General features: G+C 45.8%; 1 protein-coding gene across 1 annotated transcript in view; it reads left to right on the top strand.

Annotated features, from left to right (window-relative positions):
* The window catches only part of septin12 (septin 12), a 61,270-nt gene that overhangs the window by 2,191 nt on the left and 34,079 nt on the right, over positions 1–25,000 (top strand). The window contains exon 2 of the mRNA XM_068596126.1: positions 18,471–20,045. Within this exon, the coding sequence (XP_068452227.1) occupies positions 18,471–20,045 (1,575 nt within the window). The remainder of the gene's footprint in view (positions 1–18,470; positions 20,046–25,000) is intronic.

Below are 25,000 nucleotides of genomic sequence, written 5' to 3'. Positions count from 1 at the left end.
ATGGCTGGAGAATGGAAGAACAGCAGAACCCAAGGTCTACGGCAGGAGTTTCAGTTTAAATAGTGATGAACGAGTATATCCGCTGCTAAATATTGGGACGCTCACTAATAGCACACGGCGGCCATCTTTAGTAGTCAACGGCCTCACACAACTATCACTCTCAGCTGCTCTTCTGTTGCCAAACCCCACGCGGACACTTTCAATCATCGTTTGTGAAGTGCAGAAGGGTCCATGTGACTAACCAGAGAACATAGTACTGGATTGTTGAAGCCTGTAGTAAAATGTAGTAAAATTAATATGTTGTAGTTAAATCCTGTAATCATGTACATGTAACAGAAAAATGTAACATAAAAATTCGCTGGATTTTTTGCCAAAGTTGAAACATTTCAACTCTGGCGAAAAGGTGAAAAAGCGAATATTGGCAACGCTTCTTTGTGTCATTCGTGCCGCCCGGCGAAAAATGTTCTTTTTGGCAACCATTTGCGTCTGTGCATTGACTTTACATGTAATGATACTCGCGCGAATATTTCACAGCTCTTTCGGTGTGAACACATCATCACACTACGCAACAGAACATGCATTAGTTTCATCCATGACAAAATAATGTCAGCGTCGAAATTCTTAACCATCAATTAATCGATCGTGAATAACCTTTCTCACGAGGCTGGAAGGAGCAACGGCCAGTCTGCTCCCTCACGGCACCACACTGACCAACAGGTGGGTGTGTTGAAGAGTGCAGGCGAAGACACAACTCCTGCTGTGAGTCACAGTTCAACAAGCGTGAGAAGTAAAGCAGCAGCACGGAGTTACCCAGTGAACAGAAGCTCCAACCGTCACACTGTCGAGCCCCAGTCTGGCTCTGGTCTGGCTCTGGTCTGGCTCTGGTCTGGCTCTGGTCTGGCTCTAGTCTGGCTCTGGTCTGGCTCTAGTCTGGATCACCATGTCTACATGGTGATCCATCAGGTCCTGCGACCCTGCAGGGACAGTGCCCCCCCTTCGTTCTGTCTTATTTTCCACATTCTTGTGTTTAGACAGGTGCTGATCGGAGCCTCAAAACAAATGAGTGTAGCCTGAGGCCGTTGGCGGCCACTGTTGCTGCATTTCCAACGACAGCGGCAGCTCTCGTCTGTCTGACACGTCATCGGCTCAAACCCCGAGCCGGGGCCACAAGTAATGCAGGAAGGATTTGAACAAAGATTAGTTTTGTAATAACAATCATGGAAATGTCTGTAAATCGGTGGCGGTCAGCTTGGCACCCTGGATCTTCTTGGCCCCAGACCGTCCTCTCCGATGGCAGAGGGGACGTCCCCTGACCCTCTGCAGGGACCCGCTTCCTGCGGCAGCTGGCTCTGAGCCCCCGGGGGAGAAGATCCTCGCATGTGACGCATCTAAACTAGATGCTAACAGGACGGGCGATTGTTGAGGCCGGGCGGCCCGCCGGCTGAGGAATGCTGGGTGAGAGGCGGGGCCTCGTGTCCAGCAAATGGAGAGCAGCCCAGAGGCTCTGAGGACAAGATCCTTTCAGGAAACCTAAACCGTGGAATAAATGTTCAGTTTGAGGACCTGAACACGACCCTGAAAGAAACGTCTTGAGTTGAGTTCATGACGCAGTGGTGACTGGACCTGCATGTAGCCCTGCAGACCTGAAGCTCTCACCGTGTGAGCACGGCTAACAGTGCTGAGAGCGCTAACAGTGCTGGATGCTATCACTGTAGGTTGGAGCAGGGAGTCACGTGCACTCACATGCACTAAAATGTAAACAAAGAGAGGAGAAGCTCGTCACACACATATTCTCTGGTAAAGGGAGACATTACTTAATCCAGGTACGTATTTAGATACAAATACAATCATTTATTTCCTATTTGTTTGAGTCAATAACCAGGAAAGATAACAGACATCTACGGGCTACAAGGTGCGGCCGATGTGACCCGCTCTGACATCCTGATGTTTGCTGTGTTGAGAACATGGAGGACCATCAGGTCCCAGCGCTCTGGGAGCAAGACTCATTCGCTGACCCCGGACTCACACTGAAGGGCCTTCGTGTGTCGAGGGTCCTGCTTCTCTCGTCTGCAGTCCAGTTGGGATCCATCTCCAGAGGGCGGGGCTAACGCAGGGGGAGGTGTGGACTAGAGGGAGCGTCAGGAGGGGGCTTTGGGTGACATGGGAGATTAGAGGAGGTCACGGGGGCCAGGAGGGCCCCTCCAGCCCCGTCACGTCCTGGTACTGCAGTCCAGCAGGGCGGACCCTGCAGAGATCAGAGGGGTCCCATGACTTACTGACCCAGTGACCACACACACACACACACACACACACACACACACACACACACACACACACACACACAGCTTGTTGTCTGTGCTCGTGGTGCATTCCAGCCTGCATTAACGCAGTGGAGCACACACTGATTGTAAACACCAGTTAGTGTGAGATTTATTAAGACAACGTTTGTCATGAATTCAAAATAGATTACATATATATGTTTTGGGTTGATTTTGTATTTATTCTGACCAGCTGGGGACTGTAATGGACAGCGAGGTTCAGACCAACCTTTTTACCACGAAACCATCTCCAACCAAATGTTGTCCCTCCCCATGTCAGAGCTAACCGTGAGCTAACCGTGAGCTAACCGTGAGCTACTGTGAGCTAACCGAGAGCTAAACGTGAGCTACCATAAGCTAACCTTGAGCTACTGTGAGCTAACCGAGAGCTAAACGTGAGCTACCATAAGCTAACCTTGAACTACTGTGAGCTAACCGTGAGCTAAACGTGAGCTACTGTGAGCTAACCGCGAGCTAACCATGAGCTAACCGTGAGCTACTGTGCGCTAACCGTGAGCTAAGCGTGAGCTAACCGTGAGCTAACCGTGAGCTACTGTGAGCTAACCGTGAGCTACTGTGAGCTAACCGAGAGCTACTATGAGCTAACCGTGAGCTAACCGTGAGCTACTGTGAGCAAACCGTGAGCTACTGTGAGCTAACTGTGAGCTAACCGTGAGCTAACCGTGAGCTAACTGTGAGCTAATCGTGAGCTACTGTGAGCTACTGTGAGCTAACCGTGAGCTAACCGTGAGCTAACCGTGAGCTACTGTGAGCTAACCGTGAGCTAACCGTGAGCTACCGTAGGCTAACCGTGAGCTAACCGTGAGCTAACCGTGAGCTAACTGTGGAGCTGGATTCATTTATTGGATTAACTTTCTCACCAAAAACGTCATTTCACGAGATTGTATTTGAACACCACGTTCTGATTCCACACCATTGACGTTGGCTCAGTGATGGACAGACCGATGGTTCCCAGAGAGCATGATGGGAATGATTCACAATATACAAGTCTCTGATTTACTAAATGCTTCTAAATCTAACGTTCCTCCTTGGATCATTTTGGACTTCAGTTGTGACAAACTGTGAATTTTATGTCTTCTTCACTCACGCTGAAAACTGCCGTACTGTGTGTGTGTGTGTGTGTGTGTGTGTGTGTGTGTGTGTTTGTGTGTGTTTGTGCGTGTGCGTGCGTGCATAAATGTGACCAAAAAGTTAAAAATCATCAAGACACTGTCTGGCTAATGAGTGAATACATACAGGTTGGAAGGCACATTAAGACACACACACACACACACACACACACACACACACACACACAGGTAGGTAGTACTTGTCCTGCTGCCAAGCCATTCTTCTGTAATAGAGGCGTGTTTGGCATGACATCAGTGCTGTGTGAGCTCAGACGTGTCTGGAGCTGTCGGCCTGCAGACTCGGGCTCTGATGAAGAAAACCATTACTGCAGGGGAAGCTTCTGAAGCTCTGAGCGCCGTCCTCCTGGACGAGCTTCATGTGCCCTTGCCAAGTTTGCAGATTTCTATCTTTCAAATATTCACCAAATTACAGGTTGTAGGTTACAGTCGTATCCTCATACGATGGTTTGAATGACGTCAATGTTGCAAAAAGTTATTTCCAGATTTTTCTCACAAGTCTCTGTTGGGTTTAGGAATGGATCCCGGCTTTGGTACGTATCTGACATAGGTCAAATAAGTAGTGAAAGCGTTGACTTTTGGTTTGAGCAGGATCATTGGGGTCCCGGTGAAGGGCCGGCCCTCTGCCCCCGACAGGCCTGCTCTCCATCAGGGGGTATGTACTGATTACAGTGCACAACCTTCTGCAGGTATCAGCTGCTCACTGAGCATCAGGGATGTGACACTTCTGTCGAGCTTTTAAAAAGATACATCTTAAAATTAAATACTTCATTAAAAAAGGAATTGAATTGAATTGTCTTTGCTTTTAAATTCTTTAAATTCAGTTCATTCAGGTCTGAAGTGATGTCGTCCAAAAAGACATGATACTATATTAAATTATGATTCCGATCACATGGATTCTGATCATATTGGGCTCCAGGGTGACGGTTGTGATCTTGAGTCTGCGGTTCATTGTAGGGCGTGGTGCTCTGTGTGGCAGCCTCACAGGTCACATGATGGACGTGGAGGACTGACCCTTCTCTGTTTAGTCTCTGGCCGTCTTCCTCCCGTGTGTAAAGCTCACTGGAGTCAGGAAGCTGATCTGAATACACAGATCTGATTGGCTGAGGAGCATCATGTGATGTGAGGTCACTGGTCAAGGCTGCTGCCTTTCCTGGACCGCTGAACGGAAGGCTGGAAAAGATTGAAATAGAAGAGCTCCGGTTTTAGGTCCGGGTCCAGATTCAACAGCGTCTGGGTCTGAACCCTGTTAGTGAGCTCTAGAGCATCACTAGAGCATCACTGGAGGATCACTAGAGCATCACCAGAGCACCTCTAGAGCATCTCTAGAGCGCTGTCTGCGCTGCTCGTCTGTGAGTGAGGGAAGAACTGGGACCAGAGCAGACTGGCTTCTGTCAGTGTGTTCTACTGCAACTGATCACACAACCCCGGCTCCGATCCAACCAGACCCCAGATTGGACCCCAGATTAGACCCCAGATTGGACCCCAGATTAGACCCCAGATTGGACCCCAGATTAGACCCCAGATTGGACCCCAGATTAGACCCCAGATTGGACCCCAGATTAGATCCGAGATTGAACCCCAAATTAGACCCTAGATTGGACCCCAGATTGGACCCCAGATTAGACCCTAGATTGGACCCTAGATTAGACTCCAGACCAGACCCCAGATTAGACTCCAGACCGGACCCCAGATTGGACTCCAGACCAGACCAGCACAGAAGACAAAAGGGAGCAAGTATAACTTGTCTTTTTGCTGCCAATACAAATATTATAATCATTGGTGGTCACATGGTCAGATACATATCTGTATGCTGTCTCCATGGCTACAGAACATTTCTTCTTTTGTGTGTCATTGTCACAAAAATAATGTGAACCACTCTGAGGTCCGTAAACCATCAGCAATTCTAAAGGTTATCCTTTCAGTTTTCTTAATCCAGAGTGTTTGTTTTTCTTCACAACGTGATCAGGACATAAAGATTGTACTTTATGGATTAAAAGCCATCTCGTCAACAGCACCAGTGATGTGTTATGACCTGCTGAGAGCTCATAATTCATCATCTATGTTGTTGTGGAAACATCTTCTTCTAACTACTGGATGCATTCCAGTTTCTCACCAACACAGACACAGCCTCTCTCATGGTTACGATGTAACACATTAATAACTACAACTCACCTGCACATAACAATCTGTGACACGCAAACAATTAGTACACCTAATGAGGGTACAATTACAAAATGACACCGCCAAACGGCATGCTGGGTAATGTTATAGCTGACCTCTGTCTCCACTGCACATTCCTACATTGTTTTGGTGACGGTTCTGGTTCATGTTGGAGAGAACAGAGTGATCACGGTCGTCGGGTTCGAGGCCGTCAGTGAAGCGGCGAGGTCAAAGGACAAACATGTGCCTGAGGCGCTGCTTATGACGGCGGACGGACATTAAGAACGCTCCAGTGCTGCACCGGTGAAGGACCCAGAGACAGAGAAGGGAACAGATACCCAGCGGGGCAATAACACAATATTCATACTTCAGCCTCACTGCTGTTCATTACAAAATACCAACAGCGCAGTTTACAGAGCGTATTCACCCACGTGACCACAACAAGCTTTGGCGGCCATGTTGGGGTCCATGGTTGTACTGTGCCTCATTGTTGGATGTGGGACTAATGATTCAGAATATTATCAGCTCAACAAGACAGGCTTGTACTTCAACTTGTCCAGCTTCTCAAATAATGCATCTAACTTACTTCAGTTTCACTCGCGTATGAGCGTTAGAACTGTTCTCATGTGTTTCTGTTCATACATCGGGTTGTGGGCACGTTTCCATTGACACTCTCTCGTCAATAATCTCCTTTTGCTTTTTCACCGAGTGAAAATCAATGTCTTTCACTTACGCAAAAGGAACTGTGGATGGAAACTTGGGAGGAAGCCATGAACATGGCAACTTCTGTTCCTTCATGTGTTCTTCTGTTCCTTCATGTGTTCTTCTGTTCCTTCATGTGTTCATCTGCTCCTCCATGTGTTCTTCTGTTCCTTCATGTGTTCATCTGCTCCTTCATGTGTTCATCTGCTCCTTCATGTGTTCTTCTGTTCCTTCATGTGTTCTTCTGTTCCTTCATGTGTTCATCTGCTCCTTCATGTGTTCATCTGCTCCTTCATGTGTTCATCTGCTCCTTCATGTGTTCTGTTACTTTGAAGGATAGTCAGGCATTGTGGGTGATGCACGCAAGCGCGCAAAATGGCCCATTTGATCACGCAAGGTCGGCCATGCGTGTCTTGCGTGCTTGCGTCTCTGCGTAATACCCGAGTATAAATCAGCCTTAATACTTCCTCTCTAAAGGTATGAAGCTGTCAGTCAAATGTGGGACGCACTGTCCCTTTAAGACACTCAAGCTTCTCATATGTTTCAGCCAACAGGTGCTTGTGAGGCAAATGGTTGGGAGACAACTACCTGTGTGTGTGTGTGTGTGTGTGTGTGTGTTTATAAGTCCTCAGGCCCTGTGTGATTTTTAGTGTAAGACATTCCAAGTGACTGCTTGGAATGTGTCTTCCAGATGTGAGTTTAGTAAGTGGAAGTTGTTAATGTGTTTGTCCGGGTTGTTCGTGTGTGTGTGTGTGTGTGTGTGTGTGTGTGTGTGTGCGTTTGTGTGTGAGCGTGTGTCTGCACAGTGTTGTGGTTGCGGTTGGTTGGAATATGCATTTTGCTTAACATAACTCTTTGTGGGTTTGCATGTGTGTGTTCGCACATGCCAATGCAGCCGCTGCCTCGTCTGTCAGAGCTCTGCTGTGAGGAATGTGCAGAGGGTCTGGACGTGCCCAGACTCAGCACCGCTCGCTGGGTGCACAGCCTCCAGCTCCTCCTGCTGACTGGTCCCCAGATCAAGCATCTCACTGGCCGGGAGCTGGTTCCCCTTGAGAGGGGTTTGCCATGAGTATGTGGTGTGCATCGCTCCATATGTCCAGACGAACTCAACTAAATCTAATACTGTTTATTTCATAGTTCAGGGTTTTTTTGTGGCCTGTAACTAAATTGTAAAATTGACTGTTCATGTAACCTCCTTGTGTGTCAAATTCACAACGTGTCAGACCCCTCATCTTCCCTGTGAATGTGGGAACATTTGATCATTGTGTTCATACCCTTACCAAGTGGAAATGCAGCGAGGGCTACCTCACTTTTACATGGACCCTTCTTTGGTCCATGTTCAGTAGTAAGGGTCCCTGTGAGGGACAAACCACTCCTTCTTTGGTCCATGTTCAGTAGTAAGGGTCCCTGTGAGGGACAAACCACTCCTTCTTTGGTCCATGTTCAGTAGTAAGGGTCCCTGTGAGGGACAAACCACTCCTTCTTTGGTCCATGTTCAGTAGTAAGGGTCCCTGTGAGGGACAAACCACTCCTTCTTTGGTCCATGTTCAGTAGTAAGGGTCCCTGTGAGGGACAAACCACTCCTTCTTTGGTCCATGTTCAGTAGTAAGGGTCCCTGTGAGGGACAAACCACTCCTTCTTTGGTCCATGTTCAGTAGTAAGGGTCCCTGTGAGGGACAAACCACTCCTTCTTTGGTCCATGTTCAGTAGTAAGGATCCCTGTGAGGGACAAACCACTCCTTCTTTGGTCCATGCTCAGTAGTAAGGGTCCCCGTGAGGGACAAACCACTCCTTCTTTGGTCCATGTTAAGTAGTAAGGGTCCCCGTGAGGGACAAACCACTCCTTCTTTGGTCCATGTTCAGTAGTAAGGGTCCCCGTGAGGGACAAACCACTCCTTCTTTGGTCCATGTTCAGTAGTAAGGGTCCCCGTGAGGGACAAACCACTCCTTCTTTGGTCCATGTTAAGTAGTAAGGGTCCCCGTGAGGGACAAACCACTCCTTCTTTGGTCCATGTTCAGTAGTAAGGGTCCCTGTGAGGGACAAACCACTCCTTCTTTGGTCCATGTTCAGTAGTAAGGGTCCCTGTGAGGGACAAACCACTCCTTCTTTGGTCCATGTTCAGTAGTAAGGGTCCCCGTGAGGGACAAACCACTCCTTCTTTGGTCCATGTTCAGTAGTAAGGGTCCCCGTGAGGGACAAACCACTCCTTCTTTGGTCCATGTTCAGTAGTAAGGGTCCCTGTGAGGGACAAACCACTCCTTCTTTGGTCCATGTTCAGTAGTAAGGGTCCCTGTGAGGGACAAACCACTCCTTCTTTGGTCTATGTTCAGTCTGCTGCTGGTCTAATTCAGCAGCTGGACTGTGTTTTAAGGCCCACAACTGTTCTGCATTTGGCTGTCAGGACATCGTTAACACTGTTCTGCAGAGTCTCTGTGAGAGAGAGAGAGAGAGAGAGAGAGAGAGAGAGAGAGAGAGAGAGAGAGAGAGAGAGAGAGAGAGTGAAAGAGAGAGAGAAAAGGGGACGGCACAAGTCTCTCAGCAGCATCTTGTCTCTTCACTGTCCATGCTTAGTGTGCTGACTTTATTAGAAATGTTCGTTTCACTGCTGCAACATGAATAAAATGTTCTGCGCAAATTTCTGCAAAATGTCCGTCTTCAGTTTTGATGACAGTGAAAGCATGTGAAGCAGCACCAGTTCATCAATATAATGAACCGTGTTAGTAACTTAATGTCTTCTAAAGTTAGAAACGGTTTGTCAATCAATTGTGTTTTAGTCGCATGTTTTTTTTGTCTGCAAAATGTATCTGGTTTCCTGTTTTGAGATACAGTGCTTTTGTTTTGAAGGTGGAAACAAAAAAAGCAGAGTTGAAATTGAAGTTGCATAGTGCGATGTTTAACGGCTAAAACTCTGAGGTACCTGTCACAGCGATGTCTAGTCGTCTCAGTGAGAGAATGCCGTCACTTGTGGAGTCGCTCCATTTCATACAGCTTGTGTGTTCTCCTGACGGCGGAGCGTCTGCAGGCTCTCGCGTCATTGGTTAGGTTCTAAGGACGCTGGTTGCTGCGTCAATGCTGGTTAAAACCCTTTAAGGTATTTTAGCTCGTAGTACTCTGTAATGACATCATTACGGTTTGCAGTCATTACAAATAGCTTTACTTTGATCAAATACGCTGTCTGGTAGATATTTAAAATGAAAATGTCTATTTAAAAGTGCAACAGTGTTAAGCCACTCCCAATGCTAAACAACACGCTGTTAACGCATGATGATGTCATTGTTGGAGTTAATGGGTGCAGCGTTAACGCATTTATAATGTGTTAATGTACCCAGCACTAGTTTAAATTCAAATCCTCACAACGCAGGCACAGCGTTGTGAGGAAACTCTTAACCCTCATGGCTCCCAGAGGAGTCCCAGAGGAGTCCCAGAGGAGTCCTAGATGGGTTCCCAGAGGAGTCCCAGAAGAGTCCCAGAGGAGTCTTAGATGGGTCCCAGAAGAGTCCCAGATGGGTCCCAGAGGAGTATTTGGCTGTCAGGACTTCGTTAGCATGTCATCATTTGGCCCAGAGGAGTCCCTGAGGAGTTCCAGAGGGGGTCCCAGAAGAGCCCCAGAGGAGTCCCAGAGGGGTCCCAGAAGAGTCCCAGAGGGGTCCCAGAGGGGTCCCAGAAGAGTCCCAGAGGGGTCCCAGAAGAGTCCCAGAGGAGACCCAGAGGGGCCCCAGAGTAGTCCCAGAGGGGTCATCAGGGGTAAAAAGTTTTTTGTCCGAGGAGACATGGACATGAATCCGGGGATTAAATCACAGATCCTCTGATTCAAGATGACGAGTCATGTTAAGAGCTGAAAGGTCAAGAGGGAAGCCGCCAAAAAATACCGTTTAGGATATCTACACAACAAGCAGGGAGCAATAAAGACTGAAAGGTTTCCAACACTTCAAATACGTTCCAACATCTAATGATGATCATCGAGCCCTTTATGCCCATGTCAAGGTTAAAAAACCTAAAAAGTTTAAACTCTGCCGAGGGGTTGACAAGCTACAACTCAGAAGTTCAGACGTGAAGCTTTGAGAGAAACCACAGGAATATTTTAATTTGACCTCCACTGCTTGTAAGTGGAATCAGTCAGTGTGGTTACATGCATTCAAATTACTGGCTTAATCAGACTGAAATAGAATTATCTCGTTCATGTAAACACCTTTGTTTGAATAATTGCGGTCCGACTACGATCCGATTAACACCTCTGGATAACTGGATCCGACTCGGTTGATAATCCGGACATCGCGGCATGTAAACGGTGCATTGGATAAGAAACTGGACTGTGCGTCTTTGCGCATGCTTGAGATCCCGCCGCCCTCCTCCCTTCCTCCTCCCGCCCTCCTCCTTTCCTCCTCCTCCCCTCCTCCCTCCCTCCTCCTTTTCTCCTACCTCCCTCCTCCCTTCCTCCTCCTCCCTTCCCTTCGAGGTCGAGATCCGGAAGTCGAAAGAGACGATAAGTTGTCACGGCCGGCAGAAACAAACAAACGTAAAAGTCGGGTTACGAGCCGATAGTACCTTCGGTGGGTGTCTCTGCTAGCTCCCTGATGTAGCCAGCTAGCGCTGCTGCTAGCTCCCTGTTTGCTCTCCGCTAGCTCCCCGACAACCACCGAAGCTAGCGGGGTTCTCTCCATTATGAAGAGTGAAGAGGTCAAGCGGAGACGTCTGTATCACCACGACATGTAATGAAAACAGCGCCACCTGTCGTATCGGATATGACATGCATTCGGCCAATGATTCGATGTATTCACTGCCATGTATATTCGGATAACAGCAGTTACCCCGAAAGAGAGCAGAGATCGACTAAAGCAAGATTCAAATTAATACCAGCATGTAAACGCACTGGGTAGAAGAGTTTGCTCTAATGTAGTCAGTATATTGGTCAGGACATGCAGGACCACACACACACACACACACACACACACACACACACACACACACACACACACACACACACACACACACACACACACACACACACACACACACACACACACACACACACACACACACCTTCCCCAGTGAACTGATCATACTTCTGTGCAGCAGGCCAGTGGAACACTCTCCCTGACAGCTCAGAGTTATGCATCACGGTGTCAGAGAGCGTTTGAGCATCTCTCTTTATCAAATTCTGTAAGAGGAGAGGATTAGTGAGACGAGAGGGACTGGGGCCAAATGTAGACAGCACACACTCGCACGCACACACACATGCACGCACACACAAACACACACACACAGGTGGAACAGAGCGGAGACGGAGTGCACCACTGCCACCGTAATTATTTCCCCACTGTTTGACAGGTTGCCAGCAATTACCCTGATACCAGGCTCCTTATCTTTTGTATGGAGGGCAGGTTCACACTTGTAGCCTCAGCGAACCCAGCCGAGTCCACACAACCCCACCCCCAACACACACACACACACACACACACACACACACACACACACACACACACACACACACACACACACACACACACACACACCCTTCCCCAGCCTGCCTGGAGCCTTCAGAGGCTGTGAGCCACTAACCTGAGACAGTTGAGGTGTGTAAAATAAGGCTAGGCTATTATTTTCATTTTTCCAATTCAAGAAGCAAGTAGTTTTTCTTTACCATATTAAGTAAATGTTCATTGTTCAACAGAATGGCTGTAGAAAAAGCCAGCCCAGACAAATGAAAGTACCATGAACAGTAACTAGCCCTGGTGGTCAGGAGTAGGGCTGAACGATTTGGGAAAATAATCTAATTGCGATTTTTTTCCCTCCAATATTACAATTGCGATTTAATATGCGATTAAAAAAAATTGTATCTTTTCTTTTCCCCAACAAAACATAATGAATGATCTTAATATTTGTATATCTTTAGCTTCCTGATTACTAATCAACACGTCTCTCTATTTTGTGTCCTAAGGCACATGGATAAAGTGATATTATGGCCCTAAAGCTAAAAAATACATATACTATTTGGGAATTTCTTCATGTCTCTTGTGAAAAGATACCTTTACTCATGTGGTTCAACTGTTTTGGTGCTAGAAATTGTTTTACCAAAAGGTCTTAGGTTTACAAAAGCAGTGGAATATATGAATAAAATGGTAGAACATGTAAATAAATGTCTGAAACCAAATGTATTATTGTATGTCCGGGATGAGCCGTGGCTGGCTTTGCGGCCTGCGTGCAGCCTGCTGGTGATCTGCAGAGACGGAGCTGCTGCAGCGATGCTGTATGTTGTCCTCTGGACGCTGGCAGCTGAGAATCCTCTCTGTAAAATACATCACTAATAGTTAGTATAAGTATAAGTATAGTATAAGTATAAGTTCACCGAAAGAGAGTAACGATTACACACCAACACGTAACGAATGCTACGTGTTGGGCTGCAACTAACGATTATTTTTATAATCGATTAATCGGTCGATTATTTGTTCGATTAATTGTTCGGATAAAAAAAGAATAATTTTAAAACATTAATTTGCAACCTTTTATTACACAAACAGAACTGACAGTGCAAATTCACAGTGCAAAACATCTTAACAATAAAGACTTTATAAAAAAATAAAGAAACACAAATCAGAAAACTTAACAGGATTTGTTTGAACGTCAGAACTTGTTCTCTCCACACATGCACACACACACACACACACACACACACACACACACACACACACACACACACACACACACACACACTCACAGACGTACACACTCAGAACTCAGAGAACAAGAGATGATATTCCAGAAGTAACACTCAATGTATCAACAGATAACTGACAGACTGCACTTTACCTAAACAAAGGTTGTTCATTAGATATGGAACTACAAATCTAGGGCTGGACGATTTGGGAAAATAATCTAATTGCGATTTTTTTCTCCCAATATTGTGATTGCGATTTAATATGCGATTATTATTATTATTTTTTTTACATTTTATCCTCTCTTTTTCCCAACAAAACATAATGAATGATTTTAATATTTGTATATATTTGCTTCCTGATTACTAATCAACACATACCTCTCTCTATTTTGTGTCCTAAGGCACATGTGTAAAGTGATATTATGGCCCTAAAGCTGAAAAAATACCTATCTCTTGTGAAAAGATACCTTTACTCATGTGGTTCAACTGTTTTGGTGCTAGAAATTGTTTTACCAAAGGGTCTTAGGTTCACAAAAGCAGTGGAATATATGAATAAAATGATAGACACATGTAAATAAATGTCTGAAACCAAATTTATTATTACAGGGCCACCAACTCTCACGCTTTCGCCATGTGACACACGCTTTTTCTTGTTTTCACACGCCACACAACCAATATCTCACGCAAAAAAAAGTCTGGGGCGCGTTCGTTCCTTTTCAAACTCCCCGACGATAGATGGCGCTAAGGAGCGCATCTGTAAACCTATTCGCTGCATTGACATCCTGTTTACCACAAACAGACGGTCGGGACTGTGTCCTCAACTGTGGGACCGCCGGCAGAGAGGAGCAGAGAGACGGAGGCATCGTGCTCTCAAGTCTCAGCGTTGAGCGTGACTGTCACTCATTACGGTCTTAAGTCCCGCCCACCCGACACACAGCTGTTCGCGGCGGCGCGTATTCCCCCCCCCCCCCTCCCTCCCCTCCGATCCCATTCGCCCTCCTTCGGCTCGGCTCAGGCTAAACTGCCTGCTTCTCTCCACTCTTTCGCTCACGTGTGATATCGTTGTAATCGCGCACGTTGCGGTTAGAAAATCTTGTTTTATAATATCGCGATATTATCGCAAATGTAATAAATCGTTCAGCCCTAGTTAGGAGAGAGAATGCAGCTTTAACACATTCAATTCAGTTTATTTTGTACAGCCCAAAATCACAAATACAAGATTTGCCTCAGAGGGCTTACAATCTGTACACATCACATCCTGTCCCAGAACCTCACATCAGATCAGGAAAAACTCTCCAAATAAAGATAGTAAACCCTTTCACAGAGGAAAAAAAAGGGGGAAGAAACCTTCAAAGAGCAACAGAGGAGGATCCTCTCCAGGATGGACAGAAGCAACAGATGTCATGTGACCAGAATGATCAATAACAGAGTTACAGCTCATTACATGAACATGACAAAAACATTCATGAGCAATAGCCAGGTATTAGCAGGCATCGTGCTGTTAGCACAAGCCAGACGCGAGCAGTCATCATGTTGTTAGCATGAGCCAGACACAAGCATGCACCATGTTGTGAGCATGAGCCAGGCATTAGCAGGCACCATGTTGTTAGCATGAGCCAGACGCTAGCAGGCACCATGTTGTTAGCATGAGCCAGGCATTAGCGGGCACAGTACTGTTCGGACAAGCCAGACACTAGCATGCACCATGTTGTTAGCACAAGCCAGACGCTAACAGGCACCGTGTTGTTAGCACAAGCCAGACGCTAGCAGGCACTGTGTGGCTTCTCTGCTGTGGGCCCCACGACATTATTTAACATCTGAAGGAATCACAATGCATGAAACATTTGGCAGAATGTTAAATAATGTTGTGCAAAGAATATTCAGCGACTGCAGGATGGCGGTGATGAGCTGACCATCTCAACGCTGATTGGCTGACGCAACTATGACTTACACGTTTTTTTCACCGTAGTTGGGGAATTTCAACTCGCGCAAATTGGCGCCGTGTGCAACGCCGCGTCTGTGTGTTGACTTTGCAAACTTTTGTAATCTGGTTGTGGGAATCATTTGCCTTGCATTTGGTGTGAACGCGGCATAAAACCGTAGCAAACACTAAACTGACCACAGATCTGCTGTTGTAGAAAGGTCGCTGACTGTAGCTCCACTTCCAGCTGGCTTTAGTGTTGTTGGTATAATGTTGGGAAAGACTATGTCCTTCAAATGCAGAGTTTGGATTTTTGATCCGTCCCCGTCTGTAGCAAGAACTGCATAGATTGTTATTCCCTTTGCAATGTTACACGATATGTTTGTGCTGAGGGGAAGGCATAAGTTGCTCGTGTTAGCACCACTAGCAACAACAGCAACGTCAGATTGAAAACTAACCAATCGTCCAGACAGCAAAGTGCTGCTGTGCTGGGCTCTTTCTCTTTCTTCTGTTCATGAATGTGCAGTAGTGACGGAGCCTCTCTCAGCTGTTAATAGACTCCTATGCTAATAGATAGCATCTGTAATGTTACCCTGCATGCCATTGGTTGTGTAAAATTGTAGTGTTACAAATTGTGTATGTGTGTTAGTCGTGGATTATGGTGAGACGGTTAAACAGTTGTTGGCTCCTTTCTTCATATACATACTGCTTGACCTCTGTCAGTTCAAGTACTGCAGAAACTTTACCAAAACTGTCCAACAGTGACAGTTTCCCATCAGTCTGTCCACCGTCATGTGGACTCCTATTGGTACGTTAAAGCCAGTGTGAACCAGACCAGAACTAAAATGCAACTATGCATCAGATTTTTCTCTGGTCTGGACCAAATAAGCCCAACTAGAGGTGAGCAAGCAGCCTTAGTTTTGATGACATTGCACTCATCAAGTACGTGTAACGTAGTGGTATTATAGTATTTAAACAGTTTGTAAAGCAGCTGTAAAACTGTCCTTTGTCATTGTAGTAATACTATTAAGATACTACAGATGGATAACCAATGGAAACAAACAAGTGTCTTCTCAAAAGCTTGTTTTATTGTTCTGATGTTCATTTCAGTAGTTTTGCAGCCCTAATTTACAAATAATAATAAAAAATCCAATAGCTTTACCAACTGTGACGGATTGGTATCAAAGAGGTGCAAGTTTCAGTCAGCTGTGGATGAAATCTCAGCTTTCTCTTAGAAACTATAATTATATGCCCCTCCTCCTGAGAACCGCTCACCCGCTCCTTCTCATGTATGTCACGTTGCAGTGGTGGGTCTTTGTAACACAACACCCCACTGGATGCTCTGACTCCAGCCTCAATCCACCCTTTGTGTTTGCAGGAAGGTGTGTGTGTGTGTGTGTGTGTGTGTGTGTGTGTGTGTGTGTGTGTGTGTGTGTGTGTGTGTGTGTGTGTGTGTGTGTGTGTGCGTGCGTGCGTGCTAAACAAAGGAAGCGGACACTGTTCCCATATAAAGGCAACTGGCTAAGATCATTCAAGACCTAAGGAACGAAAAGAAAGAGAGAGAGAGAGAGAGAGAGAAAGAGATTTAATATAATCTTCTCAGGAGGGACACACATTCACTTCCTTAGAGCGTGTGTGTCCACACACACAGCATTCCTGAGCTGGATCAGGAAGTACATCCTCTGCTGGGCCTTTTTCCTGGTGGTGTCTATGTTGTAATCTCCACAGTTTTCACAGTTGTAGCACTTGTTCTGACCACTCCAGAGGGTTGTATACAGACCTCTCTCCCCTTTGGGCCGGTGTGTCTTTGTAACGGAGTTAAAAACACACTGTCATTTCCTATTTTCAATGTGTTTTATTTTTGTTTGTTATTCAACAATCTTGTTGAGTGTGTATGAATTTTATTTTGAAAAGTTGAGTCTGTTTCCTGCGGAGGTTGCGTTTTGCCTTTTCCGCACCTCCTAGGCTCCCGTAGTTCCGTCTTACTTTCACAAAAGTGAGTTACCGTTGAAGGTAAGACGTAGGGAGAATATGTCGCACTGTTTTGTTTTATTCTTCTCAAATGTAACCGTTTGTTGGACACGGTGATGGTCGCTGATGCGCTCGCGGTGTCCAGCTGTCGGGTTGATAGTTTGGACGGCAGAAATGCGTGTTTTGTGGGTGTTTTTATTTGGCGCCAATTGTACTGTTCATATCCGGCCGCCTTGTCATATATTTTCCCTGTATACGTTGTTCTGTGTGTTTAGGAGGTTCATGTGCGGAGACAGACTGGAAGGAAATGTATGTGTGTTGTCTTCTGCAGGTATGTGTTTTCTTTTGTTATTTTACGGTAGTTCCGTCTTACTTGCACAAAAGTGAGTTACCGTTGAAGGAGGTTCATGTGCGGAGACAGACTGGAAGGAAATGTATGTGTGTTGTCTTCTGCAGAAAAATAAACAAGTGCTGGAAAAATTCAACGGAGCCGACTTCTTCTGTGTCCTGAACAAGTCCGTTACATCTTCTTCAGTAGTTTACCAGGCGTGGCTCTTGTGCGCTACTTTGTGCGCCTTTGCTTGTCACTTGTCAATGTTTCCTAGTCCCTTGTCAATGTTTCCTTGGGCAAGACACTTAACTGGTGTTTAAATCAGGTGTCAATGTTGCACCTTGCATGGTCGTGTTCCAATGCTTTGAGTGGTTGGAAGGGTACAAGTAGTTTGTTGAAGAGCTGTGTGAGGATGGCAGGCAGCTGGTCCGCTCAGGCGTCAGGGCGGCACGTTCTCTGGGCCTGGTCCTGTCACAACTTAGACAACAGGTTATCAATTTAGGTTATGAACTAAATTATCTGAATGTACATCACATTCTTACATAATAATTACCAAGGATGTTCACAATACTTTACTTGACGAATGGATTCCATGTTGTCACCCTCGCTTGTCGGCACCAGAAATACTAATTGTTTAGACTTCTTAAAATTTTATCAATGTACACATTTTAATGACACATTGACCTATGCTGTCTCCGGTGTTGCAGGAGTAGTTCTCATCATCAGCTGCCTCTGACTAGCTTCCATCCTGTCGTGTTCACCTAGCTCACACTTCCCACAACTGTCTCTTTCTGATATACCGGCAGCTTTCAGCAGTCAGTCTGGTTCCTTCCTGATCTACAGGACTGGCCAGCAGCACATCAAAAGTAGCTGGCACGTAAGCTACAGACCAAAACTCATAATCGAGCATGCTATGAATCAATGAAGCGAACCAGAGTCAGGTTGTTCAATGAATCAAATGATATAAGTGATGCCAAACCATGACCTTTCTTAAATCATAGTCCCTGCTGGTGTTCGAGCAAATATTACAACACACACCAGGTTTGAGAAGCAAATTGTGATACATTTTTGTCTCAAGTTTCAACTTCAATTTAAACTTTAGGGAAATGAGTTACAAACATTTCTAACCCTAACCCTTCTGTTTTAACAAATGGTTACTGTGAGTCTACATTGACTCTAACATGTATATCAACAGTCACTGGTTGTATATTTGTTGGACATTCTAATAACAACTTGTATATTTTTTCTTCCCACCTGCAGCTCTGAAGAGATCCTTCGACATTGAAGATGTGGATGACATACCATCCTTCTCCTCAGCTTCCCCCATCTCCACCCCTGTTTCTCCCTCTTCCTCCCATTTCTTCCTCCACCACAACAAAGCCAGTGAGGAGCTGGGAGGAGGCGGCCAGTCCCCTTCATTAGCCTACAACAACACCAACAACAACAACAGCGTGAGCGCCACATCCCACCACTCCCGCATCAGCCACAGTTCCATTCCCAGCCAAGTGCTCAAGCCCCGTGGCGTAGTTAGCAGTCGGTCCTTCAATCGAGGAACCATGAACAAGTCGGCCAGCCACAACAACGGCTCTACCGTGACCAGAGCTGCATCCTTTCAAAGCAGGTTGAACCCCAACGGTTACTCCATTTTGTCTGGGCCAGGCAGTGACAACGACAGCCTTCACAGCTCTACATCCAGCCTGGAGTACTCTGGAGGAGGTGGGATTGTGCTGCCTCTTACTAAGCTGGGGTCATATCTCAGCTCTCCATTTCAGGAGGAGTACCACCGAAACCAGGCCCAGCTCCTACAACAGCTCCGAGAGGGAGGTGCCATCTTGGGAAACGACCCTAACATAAAGAAGTTTTCTTCCCATGGGAGTGTGTTCCACTCAGAGATGGACCAGGGGCCAGGGATGATGCTGGGTGTACCAGAGCATCAGGGGGTAAACCATGGCTCCATGCCCAGCCTAGACCTACAAAGCTGTGATAGAGGGGGAGGAATGGTCAGTATGCAAAGAGGTGGAGGTGGAGGAAGGATGTCTCCAGGGTTAAGGTATGCCAATTCTAATGCTAACTGGAATAGTCATCTTCATAATGCCAGTTCCCTTGGGGAAGAGGGCTACTGTGGCCACAAAAACTCCTACCAACCGCTCGGGACCCAGGTCCTCAAGGCTCCCCTGCATAAGGCCAAAGAGATTTCACGTCTCAACAAGTTTCCCTTGGATCTGGACAGCTTGGTAAGCCCCTCAACCATTTCTCCCACTAAGACTCAAGGAGGATCCCTAAGCCCAAACCCTCACAAGCCTCCACCAAGGAGCACAGGAGGCCTCCAACACCCCACCAGTTCACCATCCTCGGCTAGCACTTCAGCCTCTCTAAGTAGCCTGGACGGTACCTCCAACACTCCTCCTCCCTCCCTCCACCATCCCCATTTGCCCTTCTCCCCACGTTCTGTAACTCCTTTGCAGGGTTCCATCCCTTTCCCAGAGATGATTTGCTCCCCAGTACCGCTTTCTCCTGCGCGGAGCCCCCAGCAAAAGATTTTCTCAGGGCCCCAAGTTGTTCAGGTTGTCCCCAACCGGCCTAACCCTTCCAGCCCCTCCAGCCCCAGAGCAATTTGGTCTGTGGAGGATGGCCCATGTGATGCCAGAGATAGTGTCGGCTCAATCCTACAGAGGATTGCTTCCTACTCCCAGCATGCTGTTACTGATACCACCCCAGCAGCTGTTACACAGTCCCCTACAGCCCAACGCAATGGTGGGCTGCCATCCCAAGTTGGGTGTTCAGCTGAGACCATGCTCATGTCCACAAGGAAAAAGGGGAAGAAGAAACAAAAAGGTAGGTGCTTAAATTGCACTCTAATTTAGAACCATACATATTTACAGGTACAGGTGTCTGCCATCAGAAACAGAGGGCAGGAGTGGTGTCTAAATATCAAGTAGGATCTGGGGCGTTGTGTGTGTAGTGTCTTTGTTGTTTAGTTTGTATCTGCATGTTGTGTTATGACCACAGATAAGACCGCAACACACATTGAAATACTGAGTATGTTTAACCAGGTTATTTCTAGCTTTCTGCTGTATCTGTCTTCAAAGTCAGAATCCATGATATAAAACATAGATATTACTCCTACATTTGTGCCGTAAACCATAATGGTCACTGGATTATGTTTTTTTGGAATGTAATGAGGAAATGTTGTGAACCAATGGATGTGGCAAGTCGACACATATCTGCTGATTGACATATATTGACTTTGTTTTTGGCTAATATAGCTTGTCTTGCAATACATGGCCTCATTCCTTCAGCAGTGAAGTTCTAGACTAGAGCGTCCACCGATGATCGGATCCCCCAACACATATGTTGATGCCAGTGTGAGCAGGGCCCTCGTGGTGGTGCTCCAAAGCTGACACCATTCATACTCATATTATTATGTTAGACCAGTGGTTCTCATACTGGTTCTGTCACGCCTCACTCTGGAGGAAGCAAAATGTTCGGGTCCCACCGCCCCAACAACATGGGAACAAAATGGTCCAACTTTTTGAGACTCCTCCATCCGTGTGTTTTTTAATTAATAGATCTAAGAAATGTAAATCCCTTTAAAAAAAAACAGATTGCTCCATCTGACAAAAACTAATAACATGTGCAATCACTTTGTTAAAACAATGCAAATAAAGTTACATATGTGCAAACTCATATTTGGCAAAACAGATGACGAAGGAAGCCGGTTGGATCCCTGTTTTCTCCCCATAGTTTCATGTTGAAGTGCCCTTGAGCAAGGCAATGAAGCCCCAGACATGTATGTGTATATATATATATATATATATATATGTATATGTATATATATATATATATATATATATATATATATATATATATATATATATATATATATATATATATATATGTGTATATATATATATATATATATATATATGTGTATATATATATATATATATATATATATATGTGTATATATATATATATATATATATATATATATATATGTGTATATGTATATATATATATATATATATATATATATGTATATATATGTATATATATGTATATATATGTATATATATATATATATATATATGTATATATATGTATATATATGTATATATATATATATATATGTATATATATATATATATATGTATATATAGAAAAATTCACTCGACCCCTCAGAGTAAATTCATTAAAACAGGAACATTTATTCATTGCAAGGAAGGAGCAGAGTCAGAAGTACAACGTGATAGACACATTGCACATGCAAGACTGCTCCAAGATCTCTCAAAGAACCACCTCTTAAATACTCATCATGACCACTAACAGAAACCCTCATGACGTCTTCGGCCTAACCGGGAACCTTTCCCCTCGTCCCATAGAGCGGTTTGTAAGAAATGTTCACATGATAACGAAGGAACTGCTCGTTCTTTCAGACAGAAACATACAGACTCAGTCTCAGTGCTGTCAGGAGACATGCTGAGTTTGTGTGTGACATTAAACAGAGACGGTAAGATGAGAAGTCTGAATATAACAGTTAAACAGTAAATGATTAAGAGTGAATCATTTTTTCTTCCAACACACACACACATATATATATATATATATATATATATATATATATATATATATATATATATATATATATATATATATATATATATATGTGTGTATACATATATATTATATATATAAGAATCTGCATCTCCCCCCGCGCGCCCCACCTGTAACACCTCTGCGCCCCACTAGAGGGTCGCGCCCCACAGTTTGAGAAGCACTGTGTTAGACAATGGTCTGTTTGACAGATGATGACAGGGAAAGTTAGCAGCAGTCACACCTATTGCAATGGTTTCCTGTTGTAGTGAGCTTCATCACACACACACACACACATACACACAGCAATACACAAAATAACAGTGTATCACATGTCCATGTCTTTTTTAACACGCTATACATAGCCCCCCTCTTTTGTCCCCTGCTTCCTCTGATAACAAAGTCCACTTTGACAGAAAGCATGACACCATGAATGCTGTTCTATTCGGAGGTCAAAATCCTCCTATTCATTGGCATTGGTGTTTTATTGGAGAGCTTCAAGTTGGCAGAGACGGGAGGTCAGAGGATGATCAGAGCACAAAAAACAACTTTGTCAACTAAACTACAGCATGTAAGTTTGTGATTAAGGCCTCACAAAGCGTAAAAGGCTGATTTAAAGATGTATAGATATTGAACTTTCCTTCTTTGCGTGATCAGAGGGTTGGCGGTTCCATCCCCAGCTCCTCCTGTCCACATTTCATTGGATGAGACACTGAACCCTAAATGATTCCCCCAAATGCCCGCTTCACACTCTGGACATCATTTGAGCTCAGTTCAACACCCGTAAGGTTTCAATCAGATGATAGTGCAATACCAGACTAGTTTAGAGATGGTCAACTCCAACCACACAGAGCATCTGCTGCCATAGGAAATACAACCACTGATTAATATATAACTAGATATATGCTGCATATATTTGGGCCAGTTGCTCTTCAGTATGATAACTTCACAGCGTGTAAACACCAGCTTGTGTGCGGTAATGGCCACTCAGTGAAATGATTGTTTTGCTCTCTCCAGTGCTTTACCCAGATCAGTGGTTTCCCACAAACAAACACCACTAAAACGTCTTCCTCTGCTCTCAGAGAAACTAGAGGGAACGCTCCACTGGAGGGTGGAAGGAAGCAGAGCCCGCCGGAGCTCAGCAGTCGGCTGTGACGGCTGTCGTCACGCGTCATCATGGCGTGCTGAATAGAGAGCGCTGTTCTTCCCCCATGGATCGTCTCCATGTTCATATCTCCACATCTCCTCGGGAAGCGTTCTTATCTTGGCTTCCATTCTCCACCTTTGCTCCTTCAGCATTCCTCCCCCATCCCGAAGTCTCCTCCCTCTCCTTTCCAGGCGGTCCATCAGACTCCATAATGAACACGCTGCTGCTTCTAAACACGCTGCTGCTTCTAAACACGCTAACTGCTGCTTCTAAAGACACTGCTGCTTCAAAACACACATGTTGCTTCTAAACACACACGCTGCTTCTAAACACGCTGCTGCTTCTAAACACACATGTTGCTTCTAAACACGCTGCTTCTAAATACGCTGCTGCTTCTAAACACACGCTGCTTCTAAACACGCTGCTGCTTCTAAATACGCTGCTGCTTCTAAACACACTGCTGCTTCTAAACACACATGTTGCTTCTAAACATGCTGCTTCTAAACACACGCTGCTTCTAAACACACGCTGCTTCTAAACACGCTGCTGCTTCTAAACACACGCTGCTTCTAAACACGCTGCTGCTTCTAAACACGCTGCTGCTTCTAAACACACGCTGCTTCTAAACACACGCTGCTTCTAAACACGCTGCTGCTTCTAAACACACGCTGCTTCTAAACACGCTGCTGCTTCTAAATACGCTGCTGCTTCTAAACACGCTGCTGCTTCTAAACACACATGTTGCTTCTAAACAAACGCTGCTTCGAAACACGCTGCTGCTTCTAAACACACACTGCTTCTAAACACACACACTGCTTCTCAACAGCCTCCTGTGGTGTCGGTCTCGTCCGTCCTGCCTGCATCCTTCTTCCTCTCAGGCTGCAGCCTCTGGTCCGGGCTTGTCTCCATCCCTCTCTGTCTCTGATTCAGCCGTAAAGACAGTGATTTAGGAAGGAACTCCTCCCAGCAGACGTGTAAGCCCCGCCCTGCTTCCTCGCCTCCATCCTCTCTGTCAGGAGACGGTTATTCATGTTGGCAACTTTATGAAAAGCAACAACACAAAAGAACATTAAGTTTTCCTGATTCACTTATCATTCAGATTCTACAAACTCCTCTGCAGGCTCCTCTCTCCTCGTCTCCTCCTCTCTCCTCGTCTCCTCTGCGGCCTCCTCTATCCTCGTCTCCTCTGCGGCCTCCTCTCTCCTTGTCTCCTCTTTCCTTAGGAGGAACTGGATCTCAGGTGGAAGGTTTCAGAGCCTGCTGGTCAGGTGCAGTCTCTGCTGTGAGGCCACAGCTGATCCTGTGTAGGATTCTGTCGTGAAACCTGTATTTAGTTTGTAACGCTGTTTCCTGAGCAACAGGAAGTAGTCCAGACTCCGGTGAACAGGAAGTAGTCTTCAGAGGTCTGAGGTGCTCCGTGGTTTATGACTTCAGCATTTGGTTGGAACCTCCGTGACGCGGTGAGAGCAGCTGTCCGTCAACACGTCTCCAGGAGGCGGGCTCATGGAGCCCCACCCGCTCCTTCTCTTTGTTGCTGTCCAGGCGCTTCCTGTGACAGGCTGGTGATCCTGCTCCATCAAACAGATCACAGATCAGCCAATGGGAGCGCTCATCAGGGAACCTCGCGGCTGGTGTTGCTGTTTCAGCCCAGAGGTCGTCCTTCCCTTCAGCTTCCTGTCCACTTGTTTGGTTCAAGGCCCTGAAATGTGTTTCCTCCACCCAGTAAGATTAGCTCACCACACACACACACACACACACACACACACACACACACACACACACACACATGGTAAACTTAACATGTGTGTCTTTGAACAAACAAACGAAGGATTGTGCAACTTGGAGAGAACTACTTCCTGACTACCTACTGTGAAACCTGTGTGTGTGTGTGTGTGTGTGTGTGTGTATGTGTGTGTGAGAGTGTGTGTGTGTGTGTGTGTGTGTGTGTGTGTGTGTATGTGCATACTTAAGTGGACAGGAATAGGAAGCTGTAAAGCTCCAGAGCCTCGGCTGCCGGCTCTGACTCCTCCGTCTGTGGAAGACACTTGTT

Source organism: Clinocottus analis, unplaced genomic scaffold, assembly GCF_023055335.1.
Source record: "Clinocottus analis isolate CAN_PGR_092001 unplaced genomic scaffold, fCliAna1.0.p SCAF_34, whole genome shotgun sequence".
Taxonomy (NCBI): domain Eukaryota; kingdom Metazoa; phylum Chordata; class Actinopteri; order Perciformes; family Cottidae; genus Clinocottus; species Clinocottus analis.
The sequence above is the reverse complement of the archived record's forward strand: the minus strand, read 5'-3'. Positions and strand labels throughout refer to the sequence as shown.